We start from the raw sequence: 17,920 nt of genomic DNA on the forward strand, positions 1-17,920 counted from the left end.
GGGCAGCTGCCCTTGAGCGAGGGGACTGGGTCAGGGGTTGGAGGCCCAGGCGGGGGCGGGCAAGATGCCGTGGGTATCACATTGCCTGCATGCCTGGGATGGCCGGACCTGGCGGCGGTTCGCTCTGTCTGGGTGTGAGGCGGTGGGGTGGTTACAGACCTGCTTTCGGTGGCATGTGATGGGCGTACGTATGGGAAGCTTCTGAAGTGCCAGATCATTCTCTTGGGGTGGGGGTACTGTTTATCTCCTGATTTGGGGCCTACATTCTGGGGGGGAAACCAGAAGGAAAAGCAGGCGAATTGACCCCCAGTCCCTCTCTCACTTCCTGAACCACTAGCCTTCCCAAGGTATCAGTTTTCCTCCTCATGTCCCTGACCCGTGGGCCCCAGACCCTCTCCTCTTCCTGCTCCTCCAGCCTCGGCCACCCTCTGGTTCAAGGGCTGACCTGGGCAGCCCCTGACCACACCCTCAAACAAACTGTCCCCTCTCAGGGCCCCTGATGAGGGCCCTGGGCCCTGTTGATGTAAGAGTCTCGCTTTGTTCTGGATGCAGGCAGCTGGCTCTGGCCTGAATCCGGACCTGGGGGACCCCTAACGGTTTCACGGGCCGGGGTGCTAACAGAAGTCTAAGGGTCCAGAAGACAAGGTCTGCACTCCTCTTATTCTCCAGGGTGCCCAGACTCTGGCGCCACACCTGGCCCACAGCAGGCACTCAAGACATGGTTGTTAAAGAATAAACAAGACGGACGTGGAAGCAGATCTGACTCAGGCTGTAGAACTTGGGGATCTGGTCCCAGCTCAGTAAAAGCGAAGCTTTGAACCAGTCACTTTTCCTCTTTGCACCTCAGTTTCTACATCTGAAAAATGGGTATTAAAATATTCCTGGACATCCAATTCTTAGGATAAGATAAAGCATAAGTGCTTTGAAGCAGTAAAAGATGGTTATCTCAGTTGGAGAGAAGACTGGATGCCCTCCCCAGTACCTGTCCCAATGACCTTCAGGAAGATAAGGTTGAATGGATTTTGCAAGCTGGTCAAACTAGGGGATGATGGGAGGGACCGCTCCGCTGGGCTATTCCTGAGGTGGGGGGAGGAAGCTGGGGAGGGTGTGGGGAAGGAGGACTCACACTCGGCAGGAAGGCTCGGAATAGAATCTCAGCTACGCCTGGTATTTCCCAGTCCTGGGCCCCCTCCCCCACCGCCCTCTGGGGCCCACCCCACATTCCTTTCCCAGAGGAAATGGGGGAGGGGGCCGAAAGGCTCCCCAGGGCTGGAGGATCATTTACCCAAACTCCGTACACCCTTGGAGGCCCTACTGTGTACATCCCCCTCCTGAGGTCCCTGAAGGGGCAGCTGGGGTTACGGGGGAGGAGTGTGGGTTTGTGTTGGCCCAGGCCGCTCCCTCCTTTGCCGGGCCTTGCTGTCTCTGTCCAGTTAGAGGGCAGGAAATGGACATCATCTATGTCTCATCATTTCCCAGATGTCTACAGCCCTGGACACAGAACCCTAAGTCCAGGGCTTGATCCAAACACAGAGCAGCACCTGTTGGCTATGCAAGGTTCCCTGGGGCATGAGGGGGGAGAGTCACTCAATTTCCTCAGAACCAGGTGGACTTGCAGCACAAGGAAAGGAAGTTAGGTGTCTGGAAGGACTTACGGGCTGCTCGCTGGGACACCAGGCCAGACCGAGCGAGGACATTCCCGTGGCCATGGCCCTCTGCGTGGGGCCACAGAATCCGACGCGGCTGACGACATCTTGGGGCTTCCGGCTGGTCTCTGAGGGCCTGGCCTTTGGGGGATGTGACAGGGAGGCTCAGGGTGGGGGTGCTGATGGAGATGTCATGAGTTCTGCTCCTTTGACTGAGGTCCTTTCCCGCCCGGCCCTCAGCCCTCCTGACTCAGCGGCCGGTGGCAGCCTCACTCTTCCCGTCTGGCTTCCGCCAGGGTGGGGGTGGGGGTCCAGCTCCTGCACAGGGGACCCAGCAAGCAGCAAACAGGAAACAGGAGAACAAAACCGCTCCGGCCCCCACATGCCTCACTCTCGCCCTTCTTCCTCCCTCCCTTCTCCTCCCTCCCTCCCTCCTGCTCACCCCTATGGCCCCTACTTCTCCTCCCTCTGCCCCCAGGACCCCTCTCCTCTCTGTGCCTCTCCATGTCACTCCCCTACCTCCTTCAGAGCTGTCCATCCTCGGATGGGATGAGGAGCCAGCTCTTCTGCTCGGTTCTCCCTTTGGGTGGCTGCCACAGGGCCCAATACTAGAGTCTTCCTCCCCATACTCCCAGATGGGGAGCTGGGTTGGACTGGGGCTGCCTCCTCCCCTGCCCCCAGCCTCCCTTCTCTGAATGCTGCCTAGAATTTGGGAGTCAGATCCAACATTGGAGTGAGGGGCTTGGGGCTTGGAGTCCCGGTGCTTCCATAGCAACCTGGGTTGCTTCTCTGGAAATGGGGTCACAGCAGTGACCCCGGCCGCGGTGAGGGGCTGTGGTGAGAAGCACACTGTCTGTGAACAGCCAAGTGGGATAGACATGGAGGCAGCGATTACATACCGACCCGCCACGGCCTCTGCCCGCCCCACCCGGGAAGGGGAGGAGGGCAGGGTCTGCCCTCAACATGGGCTTCCTGTCTGACTCATATGCTGGGGATGGGGTGGGGGCCAGCTCGGGGCCCATTGTCAGCTTGGGGGTGGCCCCTCTAGGCTCAGTGAATGGAAGGGGGTCCCGGGGAAAAGGGGCAGTCACACTTCCCCCAGTGATGGTGGGGACTCCACCTGTAGCCTTAGGGTGTACCTTGGCGTGGGGTGTGATGAGAGCGGGCGCTGTTCCCTGTGCCGGGCAGGGTGTGTGCCTGTATGGAGTGGGTGTGCTGGGTGGTATGTGCATGGCATCTGTCTGCTTTTGTGGGGGTGTGGGTATCTCTGTGGGGCATATGCGGGGTGGTTTTGTGTGGGGTGTCGGGTGAGCTTTTAGGCCACAGTGGGTAAGCTTGCAAATGCCTCTCTGTGGCGTGTGTGGACCATGTATGTATGGGAGGGCGTCCAAAGTATGTGTGCACACAGAATGGAGCCCATACACACTGTGCATGTGAGGGGAGTAGTGTGTTGATGTGTGTTTCTGTGGGGTATGTGGACAGTGGGAGAGTGTGCGTGTGTGTGTGTGTGTGTTTGGGAGGGTGTGGAGTCCATGGATATGTGTATGTAGTGCAGGTCTATATGGTGGGTAGGGTGTGTGTTCATGTGTGCATGCATGTGAGGGGCATGTGTACACCTGTGACTGTGCAGGAAGCTGGGTGCAGGAGTTTTGGGGGGGAGGGTGCGCGGGTGTGCACTGAGTGCTCGGACGGCCGTGCAGTGAGCGGCTGCGGGGGCGCTGTGTGTGGGTGTGAGTGTGGGCTGGGGCGCCGAGGACGGGCCGCCCCGGAGGGGGAGGCGTCTGCCCTGCGCGACTCGCCGGCGTGTCCGGGCCTGGCGCCTTCAGCCGGGAGGCGCGGGAGGCGCGGAGCCGCCCCAGCCGTCCTGCCGCCATCCGCGCGGGCCGGCCGTCCCCTCGGGGCCCCGGGGCCCAGGGCCCGCGGCTCTGGGGGGCGGACGGGGACCCCTGGGGCCCGCCTGCCACCAGGAGGACCGAGAACTCCGACCGTGGGGCGCCGAGGAGCGGCCGCGGTCCCCCCAGCGTCGCGCCCTGCTGCGGAGGCCGGGCCCTGGGCGCCATGGGGCCGCGGCGGCGGCCGGGGTCGGGGCCGGGGGTGCCCGCGGGCGGCGGCGCTCGTGGGCAGCGCCGTGTGGCGCGTGGAGCGCGCGGGCGCCGGGGGCTGGCCCCGGGAGCGCGCCGTCGGGGTGGACTGCAGCGCCCCCGAGCCGCGCTGCCTCTGGCTGCCCTGCCCCAGCCACGGCGACCGCCACGCGCCCGGGTCGCGGCGGGCCAGGGTGAGCTGCGGGGAGCGGGGGCAGGGTCGGGGCCTGGGCGGGCCTCCTGGGGAGGTGGGGCGGGGTAGGGGCCACCAACTCCCTGTGATCTTGGAGCTGTGCGCGCCCCCCCCATCAGTGGGGAGGGGGGAGGAGCTGGAGAGATGCCCGCGGAGGGGGGGGGGCGGGCTGTGGCTGAGGGCTCTCCCAGGGCGCTGGGTGACAAGCCCGGCTGGGTGCTGGCCTCCAGGGGCTGGAGCCTGCTGGGGTACAGGCAGCAGGAGGATGGAAGGGACCAGGCTGTTTGGAGAGATTTGGGGGCATCTGGGGTCCTGGGGGGTTTGGGCTGGCAGGGGCCTGGCCCAGAGTCAGGCAGGAGTACCACCCCCTGGCAGTGGACTGGGCACAGGGGCAGACGAGGGTCTTCTAGTGGGTGGAGGAGGCTGAGGCGGCAGGTGGTGAGTGCTCTGTGGGTGAGGATGGACAGAGCAGGAATGGGGTGGGGGTGGGGCCAGTGTTTCGGATATCGGGGATCGACCAGGCTGGTGGGGTGTGAATCATAGTGGGCGCTGTGCCCAGCATGAGCGCTGTGCTCCCCGCAATGACCTCTTTATGCTCCTGGGGGGAGGAGCCGGACTCCTGGGTCCCAGTTCCTGGTCTTGCCAACCAACCCACCATGGGCCCAGCTCTGTCTAGTTTGTGGCCCTGAGGCCGTCCGCCCTTCTTCCAGAGTCAGGTGGTATTTCGGGATGCCTCCTCCTGTCCTGACACGAGGGTGGGAGAGTTTGGAAAGGGTCTGGGGCCGGAAAGTATTAGTGATGTCCCCGTGCCCCCTGGGCCTCTCCCTCCACAAAACCATGTGTCCCTTATCTCTGTCCCTATCTCAGAGAGCAGAGCTGGGGGGTGGGGGCTGTACCCCATCCCAATCTAATCACCTTCCTAGTTCTCACTGCTGCCTCCTTGTCTGCGTCTGCATTTACCACCTTCCTCCGCCTGAGCTGAGAGCAAGACCCAGTATTGTCCCAGGTCTGCGGCGGCGGAGGCGAGGCCAGGCGAGGAGACGTGCATGTATCATAGCACAGGGGGAAGGGGACTTCTTACAGCGGGGCTGCCAGAGCTGCTGCGGTGGGCTGCCATGCCGCCTCTCCAGGCAAGAGTGTGGTCGCTGTGGCAGGGGGGTGAGCACCTGCCACGCTCAGGAGCCTGGTTGGAAAGGGTGGGGGAAGGGAAAGAGGAGAGGGACAGGCTGAGATAAGGGTGGGGGTGCACCGTGCCTGGGTGAGGAGGGGACCTGAGGAAAGAAGGCATGCCTACTGCCCTGGATTACAGGCAGGCCTCCCAGAGGGTCCCCCCCCCATCCCCAACCCCACCCCCCGCCTGGCAGCTGGCAGCTCCGGGCAGGATGTGCGCTGGGAGGAATGGGGGGCATGCGGGGACCTGTCTCAGCCACTTCTCGTCACTGGGGCAGCTGGTGGCTTAAACCTAATCCAGGACACCAGCAAAACAATGGGCCCTGCAAACAGCCTCCGTTCTGAGCCTGAGTGGAGGGTGTGCAGGGGCCGCTGCCACGCTGGAGAGGCGCTGGGGCTTCTGGAAGGAGGGGAATGGGGTGGTCTACTGAGGCCCTCTTTTCTCCCCCATCAGTTCATTGCCAGGTCAGCAGAGACAGGAAATCCAAGGGGATTCAGGCCTCAGCAGAATTACCAGAGAATTTTCTCCTCTGACCCCCACGGGACTGTGGGTCTAAGAGGGAGAGTCCAGGCGATCGCCATAGGTGGAGGGGACGGAGGGGCCATCACTGGACCTCCCACCCCAGGCCGGGATCCCAGCAAAGACTGGGGGTCGTCCAGCTCTTGCTTGGACCCTTGCGAGGACAGTGAGCTCACAGCCTCATCCAGGTGGTTTTCCAGACGCACATGTCAGAGTGGTCACCTCGGCCCGGGGCTTCAGGCGCCTCTCGAATCTCCCTCCAGCCGTGTCCCTGGGGCTGCATGAAGCAAGGACTGCCTCTGTCATACTTTTTGTTCATCTTTCCAGCCCCAGGCAGAGTTCCCTAGCGTAGCCCTGGCACATGGCAGGCTTCCTTCCACCAGATGTGCTAACGGGGGAGTGGACGGATAGATGATGGAACTTCTTAGTATCAGATTTGAGCGGCAAATCTGAGCTTTCTCCAGCTATTAGACGGGGAAGAAAGGGGGTCTGAATAGTAAAGTGGAAGCTCCTCACCCCAGAACGAGGGGCCTTCTTCCTTCTGCGCCCACCTGGCCTTCCTTTCCGGTGCCCAGGAGGAGTGAGGGGTCGGAGGACTGTTTAGGGTGGGGATGAAGGGCTCCTTGTCCTCTGAGGGGTTAGGTCAGGCTGCCTGAGGTGGGGGTGAAAACTCCCCAAGGGAGGGTTCCTGGCTTTTCACCAGGCATTCTGCCCCTCGCTCCCCCCTTCTCCAATGGGGCCCCTGCCTCCCTGTGAACACATCTCTCGGACACACTCCTATCACTCACCTTCCCTCTGTGTGTCTGAGCAGGGGACCTGAAGGGAGCCCTCCCCAGGCACTGTCCATCCTCTTGTCCCAGAAACAGTGCTGGGTTCCCAAACCCTTGTCTTCAGACATGTCATCCTGGGGAATCTCAGGGATTCCAGTGGGTGGGCCCGAGGGCAGCCAAGTGTCCCCCACCCCCACCTGGTTTCTCACTCTGTTCCACTGAGCCAGCCAGGCCTCTGGGCTGGGCTCCCGAGCCTCAGGAAGTCGCTGATGTGCCTGATGTCCCGCCCTCCCATGTGGCTCTTAGTCCCCCACTGTTCCCCTTGCTGCTCCTGAAGGATGTGTGTGGGGGGACCAGTGTATGTCTGTATGTGTGGCATGTGCTGTGCACATGAGACTGATTCTGTGTGACTGTGTGTGCACATCTCTGCGTGTCGACATGAGAGCGTGTGTGTACTCATCTGTGTGTGTGCACTTTGCACATGAGTGTGCTTGTCTGGGTGTTGCGGTGTGTTCTGTGTGCATGAACGTGTGTGAATGTGTCTGCATCTGCATACGTGTACGTGCGTGTGTGAGGTTGTGCAGCGGCAGGAATGAGCTCAGACACCAGCAGGCACTGTGTGTCCAACGCCTGGCACACAGTAGGTGCTTAGTGAACATCTGGTGACTGAACGGAGCCAGCACCTGGCTCACGGCAGTGAGTTATTTCCTCGGAGGCAGAGGCGTTATGAGGGGATTGAGAGGAAAGAAAGAGGAAGAAGCGGTTGGGCCGATGAGTGTGAGAGAGGAAGGAAGGGCTGAGGAGGAGGAGGGTGCCTGGAACCCCATGGACCCCATCTAGCCCCCGTCAGGTCCTCGGGGCTGCAGGAGGTAGTGTGCAGACTTGAGACTGTGGGTCACCAGGCCACTCACCCGTCCCCCTGTGCTCCCACAGCTGCCCCTGGGCCCGAGAGATGGGTGCTCTTCCGGGCGCCCCCTCCCCTGGCAGGGGCCGCGGACACTGCTGCTGCACAAAAGCCTCCAGGATGGCTTTGGCTTCACCCTGCGCCACTTCATCGTGTACCCGCCCGAGTCCGCCGTGCACTGCAGCCTGAAGGTACGTCCTGAGGCAGCCTTGTTGCGGGAGAGGAGATCGCTTTGCACCGGCCCCTCCGGCACAGTCCTCCTCCTGTGTCCTGGGCCATCTTCATCTTCTCAGGAGAGGGGAGGGGTGGCTGGTTCAGGACAGGTCGCCCAGAGGTGAGGGAGCCAGGGTGCTCACTCGCACCTCGGACTCTTGGTCTCTGGAAGGTGAACAGCTGCTCGGAGAGATGCAGTCCTGAGACCCCCTCGTCCGCTGGCCACTTCTGAGCTGGGTTTGTTGCCCCGCCCAGCCTGAGCTCTCAGGGAGTCTGTCCTAACACACGTCTGGAGCACCCCCGGAGCGCCCCGGGCCCAGGCTCCGGCTCCCTGTGCTGGAAAGAACCCTGGGCTCTAGCCCTGGGACAACTCCTAACTCACTGCGATCTCTGGGCTTTGCTTTTCCTGCTGCAACCTGAGGGCATTTCTCTGCTTGGCCCCTAAGGGCCCTTCTAGCCCTCATATAAATGTCAAGTTCTTTGAGTCTAGGAACCAGGCTGCTCAGCCCAACCCGCAGTGTCAGCTGGGAGGAGGGGTCTCTGCAGGGGAAGCAGATGTGCAGGAGGGCCCTGCTCCCCTCCCCAAGTCCCTCCCAGCAGCAGAGGAGGACAATTCACTTTGGAGCCAATGAACCCATCTCTCCCCTTCCCCCAGAGCTGAGCCCAGCCTGCACTCTGCCAGGAGACTCTCCCATGGGGAGCTCGTTGCCAGAGAACCTAGACGTTGGATTTCACTGCCTGTGTGTGCACTGCTCTTTGTGGGCACATGTGCATACATGGTATGCTGGTCATGCACACACACGTGTGTATCTAGACAGGTGCACATTGGTGTCTGTAAATACACATCATGTGTATGTGGGTGTACACCGCTCCTAGCCATGTCTGAATCTGGGCTGGGGGCCACAGCAGCCCTTCTCACTGGCTGCTGAGTGTGAGTGGGGGCTGATGGGGTGTGGGAGGGGCACTGCCCCACCCCTTGATGCCCAAGGATACCAGCCCCCGAGTTCCCTGGAACCTTCAGTTCTTTCTTCCTTCTTTCCTGGCCTCTGCCGACTTCTCTCAGGGGTCCCTGCTGAGGGGTGACAAGAGCAAGAGCAGCCTTTGTGGTCTAGGCTAGTGGTGGGCCTGTCTCCAAGAGCTCACATGGGTGGGGTAAGCCAGGGACAGCTCCATTGCCTTTCCAGAGCCTGCCCAGGACTGGGAGCCTGCAGGAAGCTCAGCCGGCCACATGCACCCGTCTGCCTCTGCCACCCGCTCCTGTGTTGTCCGCTCACATCAGTGGGCAGGCACCGCATATGGGAGGGCAGGGCAGGGCAGGGTGGAGGGACTCTCCAGCAGTGCCCCGAGCCTTCTTGTCCCAGCTGGCATGCCAGAGTCCTGGGTTCCAGCCCTGGCTCCGCGACTGAGTCTGAGCGAGCAGCCCTGGACAAGTCGGCTGTAACATGGGTGATCTCTGGGGAGAGTTAGACAAGATGGCACTGCAGGTTGGATCCCGCTCTAAAATGCTACTCCTGCTGGCCCTCTGTGTCTCTCTGACCTCCTCCTTCCTCTCATTTGTTTCTCCCCCAAATCTAGTGCCCTTCCCCCTCACTCACCAGGATGGTCCCAGAGGCCTCCCCAGTGGGTCCCCTTGACTCAGTTTCTTAGCCCTGAACCTAGGTGCCAGAATCCCCTTCTCTAACTGGTATTTCACACCCACTCTCTCCCACTCAAGAACCTTCACTGGCTCCCTCTTTCTCTCATTTCAAACTTGAATGCTTCGGTCTGACTTCGGTGGCTTGCTGGTGTTGACTTGCTCCTGCAGCTCAGCTGATTCAGTGCTACATATGCTGGCTTATTTCTGATACCAAGCGCCTGCACACTCCACTCCCCTCACCCAGAGTGCCTTCTTCCAGGCCTTAAAGTCCCCTCCCGCAGAGGGACGCTAATCAGGCCTGCCCTCCCATTCTCTGAGAACTGATAGCCACTGTTTGCACTCGTCATGCCTGCTTATCTGTGTCTGCCTGGGTTCTCTCTGTGTGTACGTACGCTTGGTTTGAGCTCCCCAAGGGGAGGGGTCATGGGTCCCCCATTGTACTGGGGGCTTTCAGACGGCTGAGATGTTGACCTGGTGGGATCAGCATGAGAGAGAGCTCATGTCACTGGGGAATCCTGCCTGGGACTTGATGTCCCTATGGACACCCCTCCCGCCGCCTCCAGGCGCTGGGCTACTTGGAGAAGATAAGAGGGTAGGCCGTTGGGTGAGGGAGAGTGAAGGGGCCCGCCCAGGTGGAGCTGGGCCTCCCTCTCTGCTGCCGAGGGCTGGGCTGAGGGCCAACACCCATCTCTCTGTCCCCTGCAGGAGGAAGAGAATGGAGGCCGAGGAGGAGGTAAGGAGTCAGCCTGGATTTTGCTGTGCCCCTCGCCCTCGACTGCTGTTCCTGTCTTTGCTCTTCTCCGTGTGGCCACCCCGGACATCTGCTCACGCTCTCTTCCTCTCTCCTCCCTTTCTTTTCCCACATTTGTCTCCCTCCGGGCCTTTCCATTTCACACTAGAGGTGGCACCGTGAGGAGCCATGGATTTCTAAGACCCGGCCCCTGCCCTGGAGTCGCTCCCAGCCTAGACTGAGGCACACACAGGGGCTGCAGGGCCAGGGAGTGGGGGGCAGCTGGGGGGCGGGGGTGCAGCTGGTCCAGGGCTGTCCTTGCAGATATGTTGGGCATAAGGGGACCCTGGCGTCTGGATCTTTTCCAATATGAGCCTCCATCCCCTGGCGGTCGCCCTTGCTGTTTCGCAGGGTCCCTCACTGGCACCCAGGCTCCCCAGGGTATTCAAGGCAGGACTCCTTGAACAGGCAACCTTCCTCCTCTGCCACTAGGGTTTCCGCGGGGAAGCCATGGGCACACTCTCTTCCCGAGTCCCCATCACAGAGGCCTGTGGGGGGTTGAAGGGGAGGAGCCCACTGACCTAGAAGAGGCCCATTTCTGGCGGAGACAGTTAGCAGCAGAATAGGGCTGCTGGGGTCCCATGTGATGCCAGAGTGTGGGGGTCGGGGCCTTCCTGCAGCTCCCCTGGTCTCTGGGTGTGGACATGCTCTGTGTATGGGGGTGTCTCTCCCCGCTGATGTGTCTGCAGGACTTGATACAGCCTCTCTTAGGGTGCCCTTTCCTTTGTCTTGTGCTGTGTGTGTGTGTGTGTGTGTGTGTGTGTCCCACCAGACAGCGAGCTAAGAAGGGGAAGAACAATGTCTCCTTTTCCGTCTGGCATGGGACGCAGGAGGCATACGGAGCCGCTCAGCATCCGTGTAGGTTTTCCTTCTCCCAGGAGTGTGTCGTCCTGTCTGACCCTGTGCACCGTGCCCCTGTGGGCGTGCGGGTCTCCGTGTCTGTGTCTGTGTGAGTGATTATTCTCTGAGTGTGTCCTCTGTGTGTGTAGCTGTGCATGGGTGTCACCTTCAGCAGCCTCCCCCAGCTAACCTGGCTGATGCTCACCAGGACCCTCCCCCCGGCACCGCCTGGAGCCCATGGACACCATCTTCGTCAAGAATGTGAAGGATGAGGGCCCTGCCCACCGGGCGGGGCTTCGCACAGGTGAGCTGTCCCAGTTACCCGGCTCATTGCACCCCTGGGTCTCTTCTTCCTGCCCTCGGGTTAGGATGGGATTCTTGGACCCAGGTGTTAGGGAGGCTTCTGCCGCCCGCTGTCATCCATTCCGGACAGGGGTGCTCAGGGGGGGCCACTGACACGCCCTGGCCTGCTCACACGTGGTCCTGCCCCCTGTCCCCAGGAGACCGGCTAGTGAAGGTGAATGGGGAGAGTGTCATCGGGAAGAGCTACTCACAGGTCATAGCTCTGATCCAGAACAGGTGAGCGCCCCCTGCCTCTCTTCTCCCATAGTAGCTCTGCCCTCTCACTGAGTCCCTGCACCCCCATCCCCTTGGCCCTGGGGGTGCCCTGGCGACCAGGATCCCTGTTCTCCCAGACCCTGTTGCCTCGTCTGGGCCTGACCCCCTGCCCTGTCTCTGTAGCGATGATGCTCTGGAACTCTCCATCATGCCCAGGGACGAGGACATCCTCCAGCTGGTGAGTCCCCTCTGCCTTTCTCCTCGGGCCTCCCTCCCTCCTGCGTCCGCCCCTCTGGGAGGCAGAGAAGAGAGTGAAGGGGGCAGCACCAACTTGGCATTGCCCAATCGGGGATGCCAGGCCCATCCCTGGGCTGGGGCTAAGTTGTTGCTTCATTCAGGGCTGCTCTGGGGGAGGGGAGGCGCCAGCCTAGGCAGACAGGATTCCTGCCAGGGGATCTGGAAGGAGAGTGGCCCAGCGGGCCCTGCCAGACTGGCACGTTTTTGTCGGCTCCGGTGAGACTCCTGCTACCCGCACCTTCTCGCTGCCTGGCCCCAAGTGAGTGTGTCTCCTATAGCTGTGTCCACACACAGGCACGCCCCACCCCACTGTCGTGTGCTCTCGTCCACACAACACACCATGCAACACACAAGCAGAACATGCCAGATACACAGCCACACAGCATAACCCCTCAGCAACCCTTCATCCAGCACGCCACATACCGCAGAGCATGATACACACACGCAATCCACCCAGCACCCACACCAAGCACACACCACCACACACACAGCCTCTCCCTGCTTCACCCAGGCACCCACTACCACACCCCTCAGATACCGCCGTGCAGCACCCACCACCACACACGTGCTCGAACTTCTCACACTCACTGACACCAGAAACGCTGGCTGTTGTCACAGCGCATATGCCCACAAACATCACAGCACGCGCCAGCCCCAGCCCGGTGCCCGCGCTCACCAAACCTCACACAATCATGGTGCGCAGTCCAAGCACCTCCCCACGGGCACTGCAGCGCACCTGAGCTCTGCACCGGGCCCAGCAGACACCAGGACATTGCAGGCAGCATATCCGGCACTCACATGTGTACCTGTCCACCCCACACACTCCACGCACACATACATGCCCACACGCATGCACATGCTGCCTCTCTCTGTTCCCCCTCCCAGCCTTGACCCAGAGCCCAGGGCTGTCCTCTCTGCCCAGTGCCCAGTGCCCAGTGCCCTGGTCTCAGGGATCCCAGCCAGATGTCAGCTTGCTTGCCCCCAAGGTCACTGCCCCCCAGGGGAGGGCTGAGTGCCAAGCCCAGGAGGCCTTGAGAGCCACTGTGCTGGCTTCTGCCCTGGACGTGTTCTCATAATCCCTGTAGTCAGAGTGCCAGACTTGGCCCCGTGCCCCCCTGGGAACCTCCACCCCCTGACCTCAATTGTCCCCTGGCCCTTCCTGGTGAGGGAGAGGCAAGACTGGGGGCCTAGAGAGGTGCACAGCTCCCCCCAAATCTCAAACACCCTGCCCAGACACCCCGAGGCCGAGGCTAGGCGAGCTGTGAGATGGTGCCCCACCCCCAGCCTGGAGGGGGTGACAGGTCAGGGCCTAGGGCGTGTCCTCCCACTCCCTCTTCCGCTGGAGGGGGGCAAGAAACAAGGGGGGCAGGAAAGGAGGGCAGCAACCAGGAGCTCTGCTACTCAGTCTCGGGTGGGCAGCCCCAGATGTCAGCATCTGGGAGCCTCCGCTGGCCCCCCTATCCCTGTCCGCCAGAGGGTGTGGCCCAGGCATTCCTGTGGTTGGGAGCCAAGGATGGAGGCCAATGGGGCCGCGGCAGCCGCTGACGCCACCGCCGACGCTGCGAGGCCCCTCCACACCCATCCTTCCCTCCGTCCTCCCTCCTCCTCCCGCAGCCCAGAGAGCCCGGCGGGGGCCAAGGGCAGCTGCAGGCAGGGCAGACCGGTGGGGGGGCTGCGGAGGCCGGGGCTGGCGAAGTGCAGAAGGGGTTAGAGAGGAGGCGGTGGGGGAGGGGGGAGGCGGGAGGGATGCTGCCGCCACCCGCGTGATGCGGGGAGCCCGCCCGCGGAGCCGGCAGGATGGCCGGAAGGAGAGGTATGTGTGTCCCTGGCCGGCGGTGTTGGCCCGGAGGGGGCTCAGTGTGCGGGGGTGTGGTTAGCTCGCTCTCCTCCTATGATGCGTGTGCCGGGGCTGGAGGTGTAGTTATTTGTGTGTGTGTCTCATTGTGTTTCTCTCTGTCTGTGTTCGTGTGTTTCTGGGTGTGTATTTTCCGGTGTCTCCTGTGGTGTAGCGTGTGTGTGCGTGTGTGTGTGTGTGTGTGTGTGTGTGTGTGTTCGCGCGCTTGTTTGGTTACACCCTCCCACCCTTGGATACTCACCCTGAGATAGGCCACTGGGCAGCCCATCAAGGGCCAGGCTGGGGTAGGGCCACCGGGCTGCTGTCCCCGGGGGCTGCCTCCTTTTTTGGCCTTCCTGGGCACCGGCCCTGTCACTCCCCAGCGATGCAGCGTCAGCCTCAGCTCCTCGAGCCAAATTCCAGGCCTGGGTGGCAGAAGGTGGCCCAGGGCCCCTCCGCCAGTCTGGCCCCTCCCCCAACCTGGCTCAGAGGGAGCAGGAGGGGAGCTGGTTTTGCTCACCCCAGCGGCCCAGGGCCAGGCCCCCAGCTCCCCATCCAGGGGAAGGTTGGACAGCTGGGCTTTCTGGCTGCCTACCACCCCACCTTCCCCCCCAGACACACCCCTTAACCGGCTTCCTTCTCTGTCATTTGCCACCTTGACTGGTCTCTGGTGGGACTTCCCAGCTCTGTGGGCACTGTTGGACATGAGGAAGCAGGAAGGCAGCTGAGGCCAGCAGGGGGGAGGACCCCAGAAAGCAGATGTCGGAATGTTTGTGGCTAAGGGCAGTCCTTGTCATAAGTCTTAGAGAAATCCTGGCTCTTTCTCCAGTGAGTGAGTGTGTGTGTGTGTGTGTGTGTGTGTGTGTGTGTGTGTGACTCTCAAAGGCCTCTTATTTCTGTCCTCCACCCACTGTCTTTGGAGCACGCCCTCCCTCCCCCACCCACTCAGGACTGCTCCTGCCTGGTCCCCTTCCCTGTCATCCTGAGCTCCCAGGGCCTCTGCAGCCCGGCCCTGTGGGACCTGTCCAGCCCTGCTCACCTGCCTCTGTCCCCCGTCAGGCCTACTCGCAGGATGCCTACCTGAGAGGGAACGAGCCGTATTCTGGAGAGGCCCAGAGCATCCCAGAGCCGCCCCCCATCTGCTACCATCGCAAGACTTACGCCCCGCCAGCCCGGGTCTCTACCTGGGCCAGTATGGTGCCTGAGCCCCACTCAGCACTGCCCAGTGACCCCCGGAGTCCTGCTGCCTGGAGTGACCCGGGGCCCCGCGTCCCATCTACTGTCCGCACCCGTTCGGACAACCCTTCTTTGGGGATGAGCCAGCCCCGCCCCAGCCCTGGTGCCTTCCCCCACCTTCCCTCAGAGCCCCGGACACCCCGTGCCTTCCCGGAGCCTGGCAGCCGGGTGCTCCCCAGCAAACTGGAGTGCCAGCAGGCCTTGTCACACTGGCTGTCCAACCAGGTCCCCCGCAGGGCGGGGGAGAGACGGTGCCACGCCATGCCCCCTCGGGTCCGCAGTGCCTCCCAGGACCGGTTAGAGGATATGACTGCCCGCCACCCGTGGCCCTGTTCCACCTCCCAGGGTGCCTTGAGCCAGCTGGGCCAGGAGGGCTGGCACCGAGCTCGCTCAGATGACTACCTGAGCCGGACCACCCACTCAGCTGAGGCACTGGGGCCAGGGGCCCTGGTGTCACCCCGATTCGAGCGCTGTGGCTGGACTTCCCAGCGTCCATCGGCCCGCACTCCAGCCTGCCCGTCCAGAGACCTCTCCGGGCCCCAGGCTCCACCCCCACCTGGTCTGCAGGGCCCGGACGACATGGGTTACATTGGGTACCGGAGCTACAGCCCATCATTCCAGCGCCGGACTGGCCTCCTGCACGCACTCTCCTTTCGGGACTCACCCTTCGGAGGACTGCCTACCTTCAACTTGGCCCAGTCCTCTGCACCGTTCCTGCCAGAGGCCTCTGAACCACCCAGGGTTGGTCGGCCAGAACCCAGCCCCCGGGCCCTGGAGCCTCCCGCCGAGGATCATCGAGATGAGGTGGTCCTGAGGCAGAAGCCGCCAACGGGCCGCAAGGTCCAGCTCCCCCCTGCAAGACAGATGAACCGTGGATTTGGTGACGAGTCCCCAGAGCCAGAGACCAGTGGGCGAGGGGAACGCCCGGGCAGGAAGGTGGCCCCTTTGGCCTCTACAGAAGACTCTCTGGCTTCCATCCCCTTCATTGGTGAGTGACGGTGCAGGGGGCTGTCTTGGGAGACGTGGTTATCTGTGCCCTGTTGTACCCCACCCACTTCTCACCATGGGGAAAGCTCTGGGTTGGGTGTTGACGGGATCAGCCTGTTTCGTTATCCATCCGTCCATCCATTTTTTTCTTCCTCCCTCCTCTCTTTGTTCATTCATTCATTTCTTTCTTTTTTCTTTCCACTCTTCCATCAGTCTTTCCTTTCAACCTTCTTTACATCCTTCTATCTTTTCTTTGTTTCTTTCATTCTTTGTTCTTTCCATCTATCCTCCAACCTTTCATCCATCTAGCAAGTATTTGTGTCAGGCACTGTGCTAGGCTCCATGCTCTCCTGGAGTGTGTGGCCCAACATGGGGATGTATGATCAGACAAGGGCAATCCAGTGGGATGAGTGTGTGATGGGGGTACAGGGGGCTCTAGGAGACAGGGAAGGGCCACATAGCCTAGATTGGGATGGTGGCCAAGGAGAGAACCTTCAAGAAAGGAGATTTTGGCTAAGCCTAGAAGGACGGAGAAGGAGTTAGCTAGGGGAAGAATGTTGAGGGGGAGAGACTGGAGTATGCAAGGACCTTGAAATGATAGGGACAGGATGCCCCTCCAGGTTGTCAGAATGGGTCTGCAGGGGCCTTGTCAGACCAGGGAGTTTGGACCTTACCCTGAGAGCAGAGGGAACACGGAAAGTTTGCTGCCTCTAGGACAGGTGTTGGATAAGGGAAAGACAAGAGAGTGGAGAGGCCAGGCGACTCCCAGGTTTCTTGCCTCGCTGGAGCGTGATGCCTCCGTTTGGAAATGGGAGGGAGGAGGGCAGGGACAGGTCTCGGGTTTGCTGAATCTGAGGCACGTGTGAGGGAGCAGGGTGAGCTGGGCTGGGTCCAGGGGCTTGGGAGAAAGACTGGATGCAAAGTCATGGGACTGGAAGCCAGGAGCTGAGAAATGGAGCCGAGGCTCATTAGCTCACGGGAGTGTAGCTGTGGGAATGAGGGTGGGGAGCCCCAGGCCTGGCCCCCCACAGCCAGGCCCCCCACAGCCAGCCTTCAGTCTGAGTGGGCAGACACAGCCCTAGTAAGCTCCCAGTCTGAGGGGAAACAACCCTCCCTTCGAGGAGCCTGTAGCTAAAGCTGGAGACGGTCTTTATCCCCAAGAAGCTCCCAGTCTGGTTGGGGCGACACAGCCCCTGCCCTCAGGGGCGTGGTCTAAGAAGGGTAGTTCAACCCCTTGCCTGGGTGCCGTTGGTGTGCTGGGGAAGGCAGGGGCCGAGCCTCCATGGTAACAGTCTGGTTGGTGGGCACCTTGGCTGTGGGCATGTTGTCAGCAGGGCCCTGGAGACTTGAGGGGCCTTGGGAATGTGGTCTGGGCCCAGAGGCAAGGCTGGGGGTGGGGGACAGGCAGGTTCAGCTTTCTGCCACCTTCACCCACCATTCCCTTCATTCTCGCAGATGAGCCCACCAGCCCCAGCATTGACCTACAAGCCAAGCACGTCCCCGCCTCTGCTGTGGTCTCCAGTGCCATGAACTCGGCTCCCGTCCTGGGCACCAGCCCATCCTCCCCAACCTTCACCTTTGCCCTCGGCCGCCATTACTCCAAGGACTGCAGTGAGTGCTCCCCACACCCATCCCCACCCTCCCCCTCGCTGCCGCAGTCTCTGCTGGGCCTGCTACCGGATGTCTGACCTCTTCTCGCTGGCTCCAGCTCCTGGCCCTGCCCAGAGAGGAGGGCTCCATGGAAGCCCCCAGCCTACGGCCCCACTGACCCTTTGGCCCAATGCGGGCGTTTTGCAGGCAGCATCAAGGCCGGCCGCCGCTCCTCCTACCTGCTGGCCATCACCACGGAGCGCTCCAAGTCCTGCGATGACGGGCTCAACACCTTCCGGGAGGAGGGCAAGGCTCTTCGGTGAGGATGGGGTGGGTCCATCACAGCCACCTTGCCTGGGCTGTGGCGGGGCTCCCAGCCCTGGGGTCCTCCACACACCGGGGCAGCGAGCCCTGGACGGCCTCTGAGCCTTGGGGCTTGGGTGGTTCAGGTCCTAGCTGTGCTTCCCACACCCCTCACTCTCGGTCCTTGCTTCCCAGGCGCCTGCCAAACCGAGTGCCCAGCTTGCGGATGCTCCGAAGCTTCTTTACTGATGGGGTGAGTGGCGTGTGTGGGCAGGCGAGGGTGTTGGAGTGCTGGGCAGGGCCTGGGCCTCGGGTCCAGGCCTGTGGCCTCGGTCATCTGAAATGGGCTCCT

General features: G+C 61.9%; 1 protein-coding gene across 1 annotated transcript in view; it reads left to right on the plus strand.

Moving 5' to 3' along the window:
* Nucleotides 1-17,920, plus strand: part of ARHGAP23 (Rho GTPase activating protein 23) — a gene marked incomplete at its 5' end in the record, with an annotated part of 65,565 nt that overhangs the window by 17,955 nt on the left and 29,690 nt on the right. The window contains 9 exons of the mRNA XM_081109105.1: nucleotides 7,314-7,475; nucleotides 9,839-9,866; nucleotides 10,972-11,067; nucleotides 11,264-11,342; nucleotides 11,505-11,559; nucleotides 14,512-15,676; nucleotides 17,131-17,286; nucleotides 17,473-17,584; nucleotides 17,764-17,821. Of these exons, the coding sequence (XP_080965231.1) occupies nucleotides 7,314-7,475; nucleotides 9,839-9,866; nucleotides 10,972-11,067; nucleotides 11,264-11,342; nucleotides 11,505-11,559; nucleotides 14,512-15,676; nucleotides 17,131-17,286; nucleotides 17,473-17,584; nucleotides 17,764-17,821 (1,911 nt within the window). The remainder of the gene's footprint in view (nucleotides 1-7,313; nucleotides 7,476-9,838; nucleotides 9,867-10,971; nucleotides 11,068-11,263; nucleotides 11,343-11,504; nucleotides 11,560-14,511; nucleotides 15,677-17,130; nucleotides 17,287-17,472; nucleotides 17,585-17,763; nucleotides 17,822-17,920) is intronic.

The sequence above is a fragment of the Myotis nattereri genome, assembly GCF_964212035.1.
Source record: "Myotis nattereri genome assembly, chromosome: 16".
Classification (NCBI taxonomy): domain Eukaryota; kingdom Metazoa; phylum Chordata; class Mammalia; order Chiroptera; family Vespertilionidae; genus Myotis; species Myotis nattereri.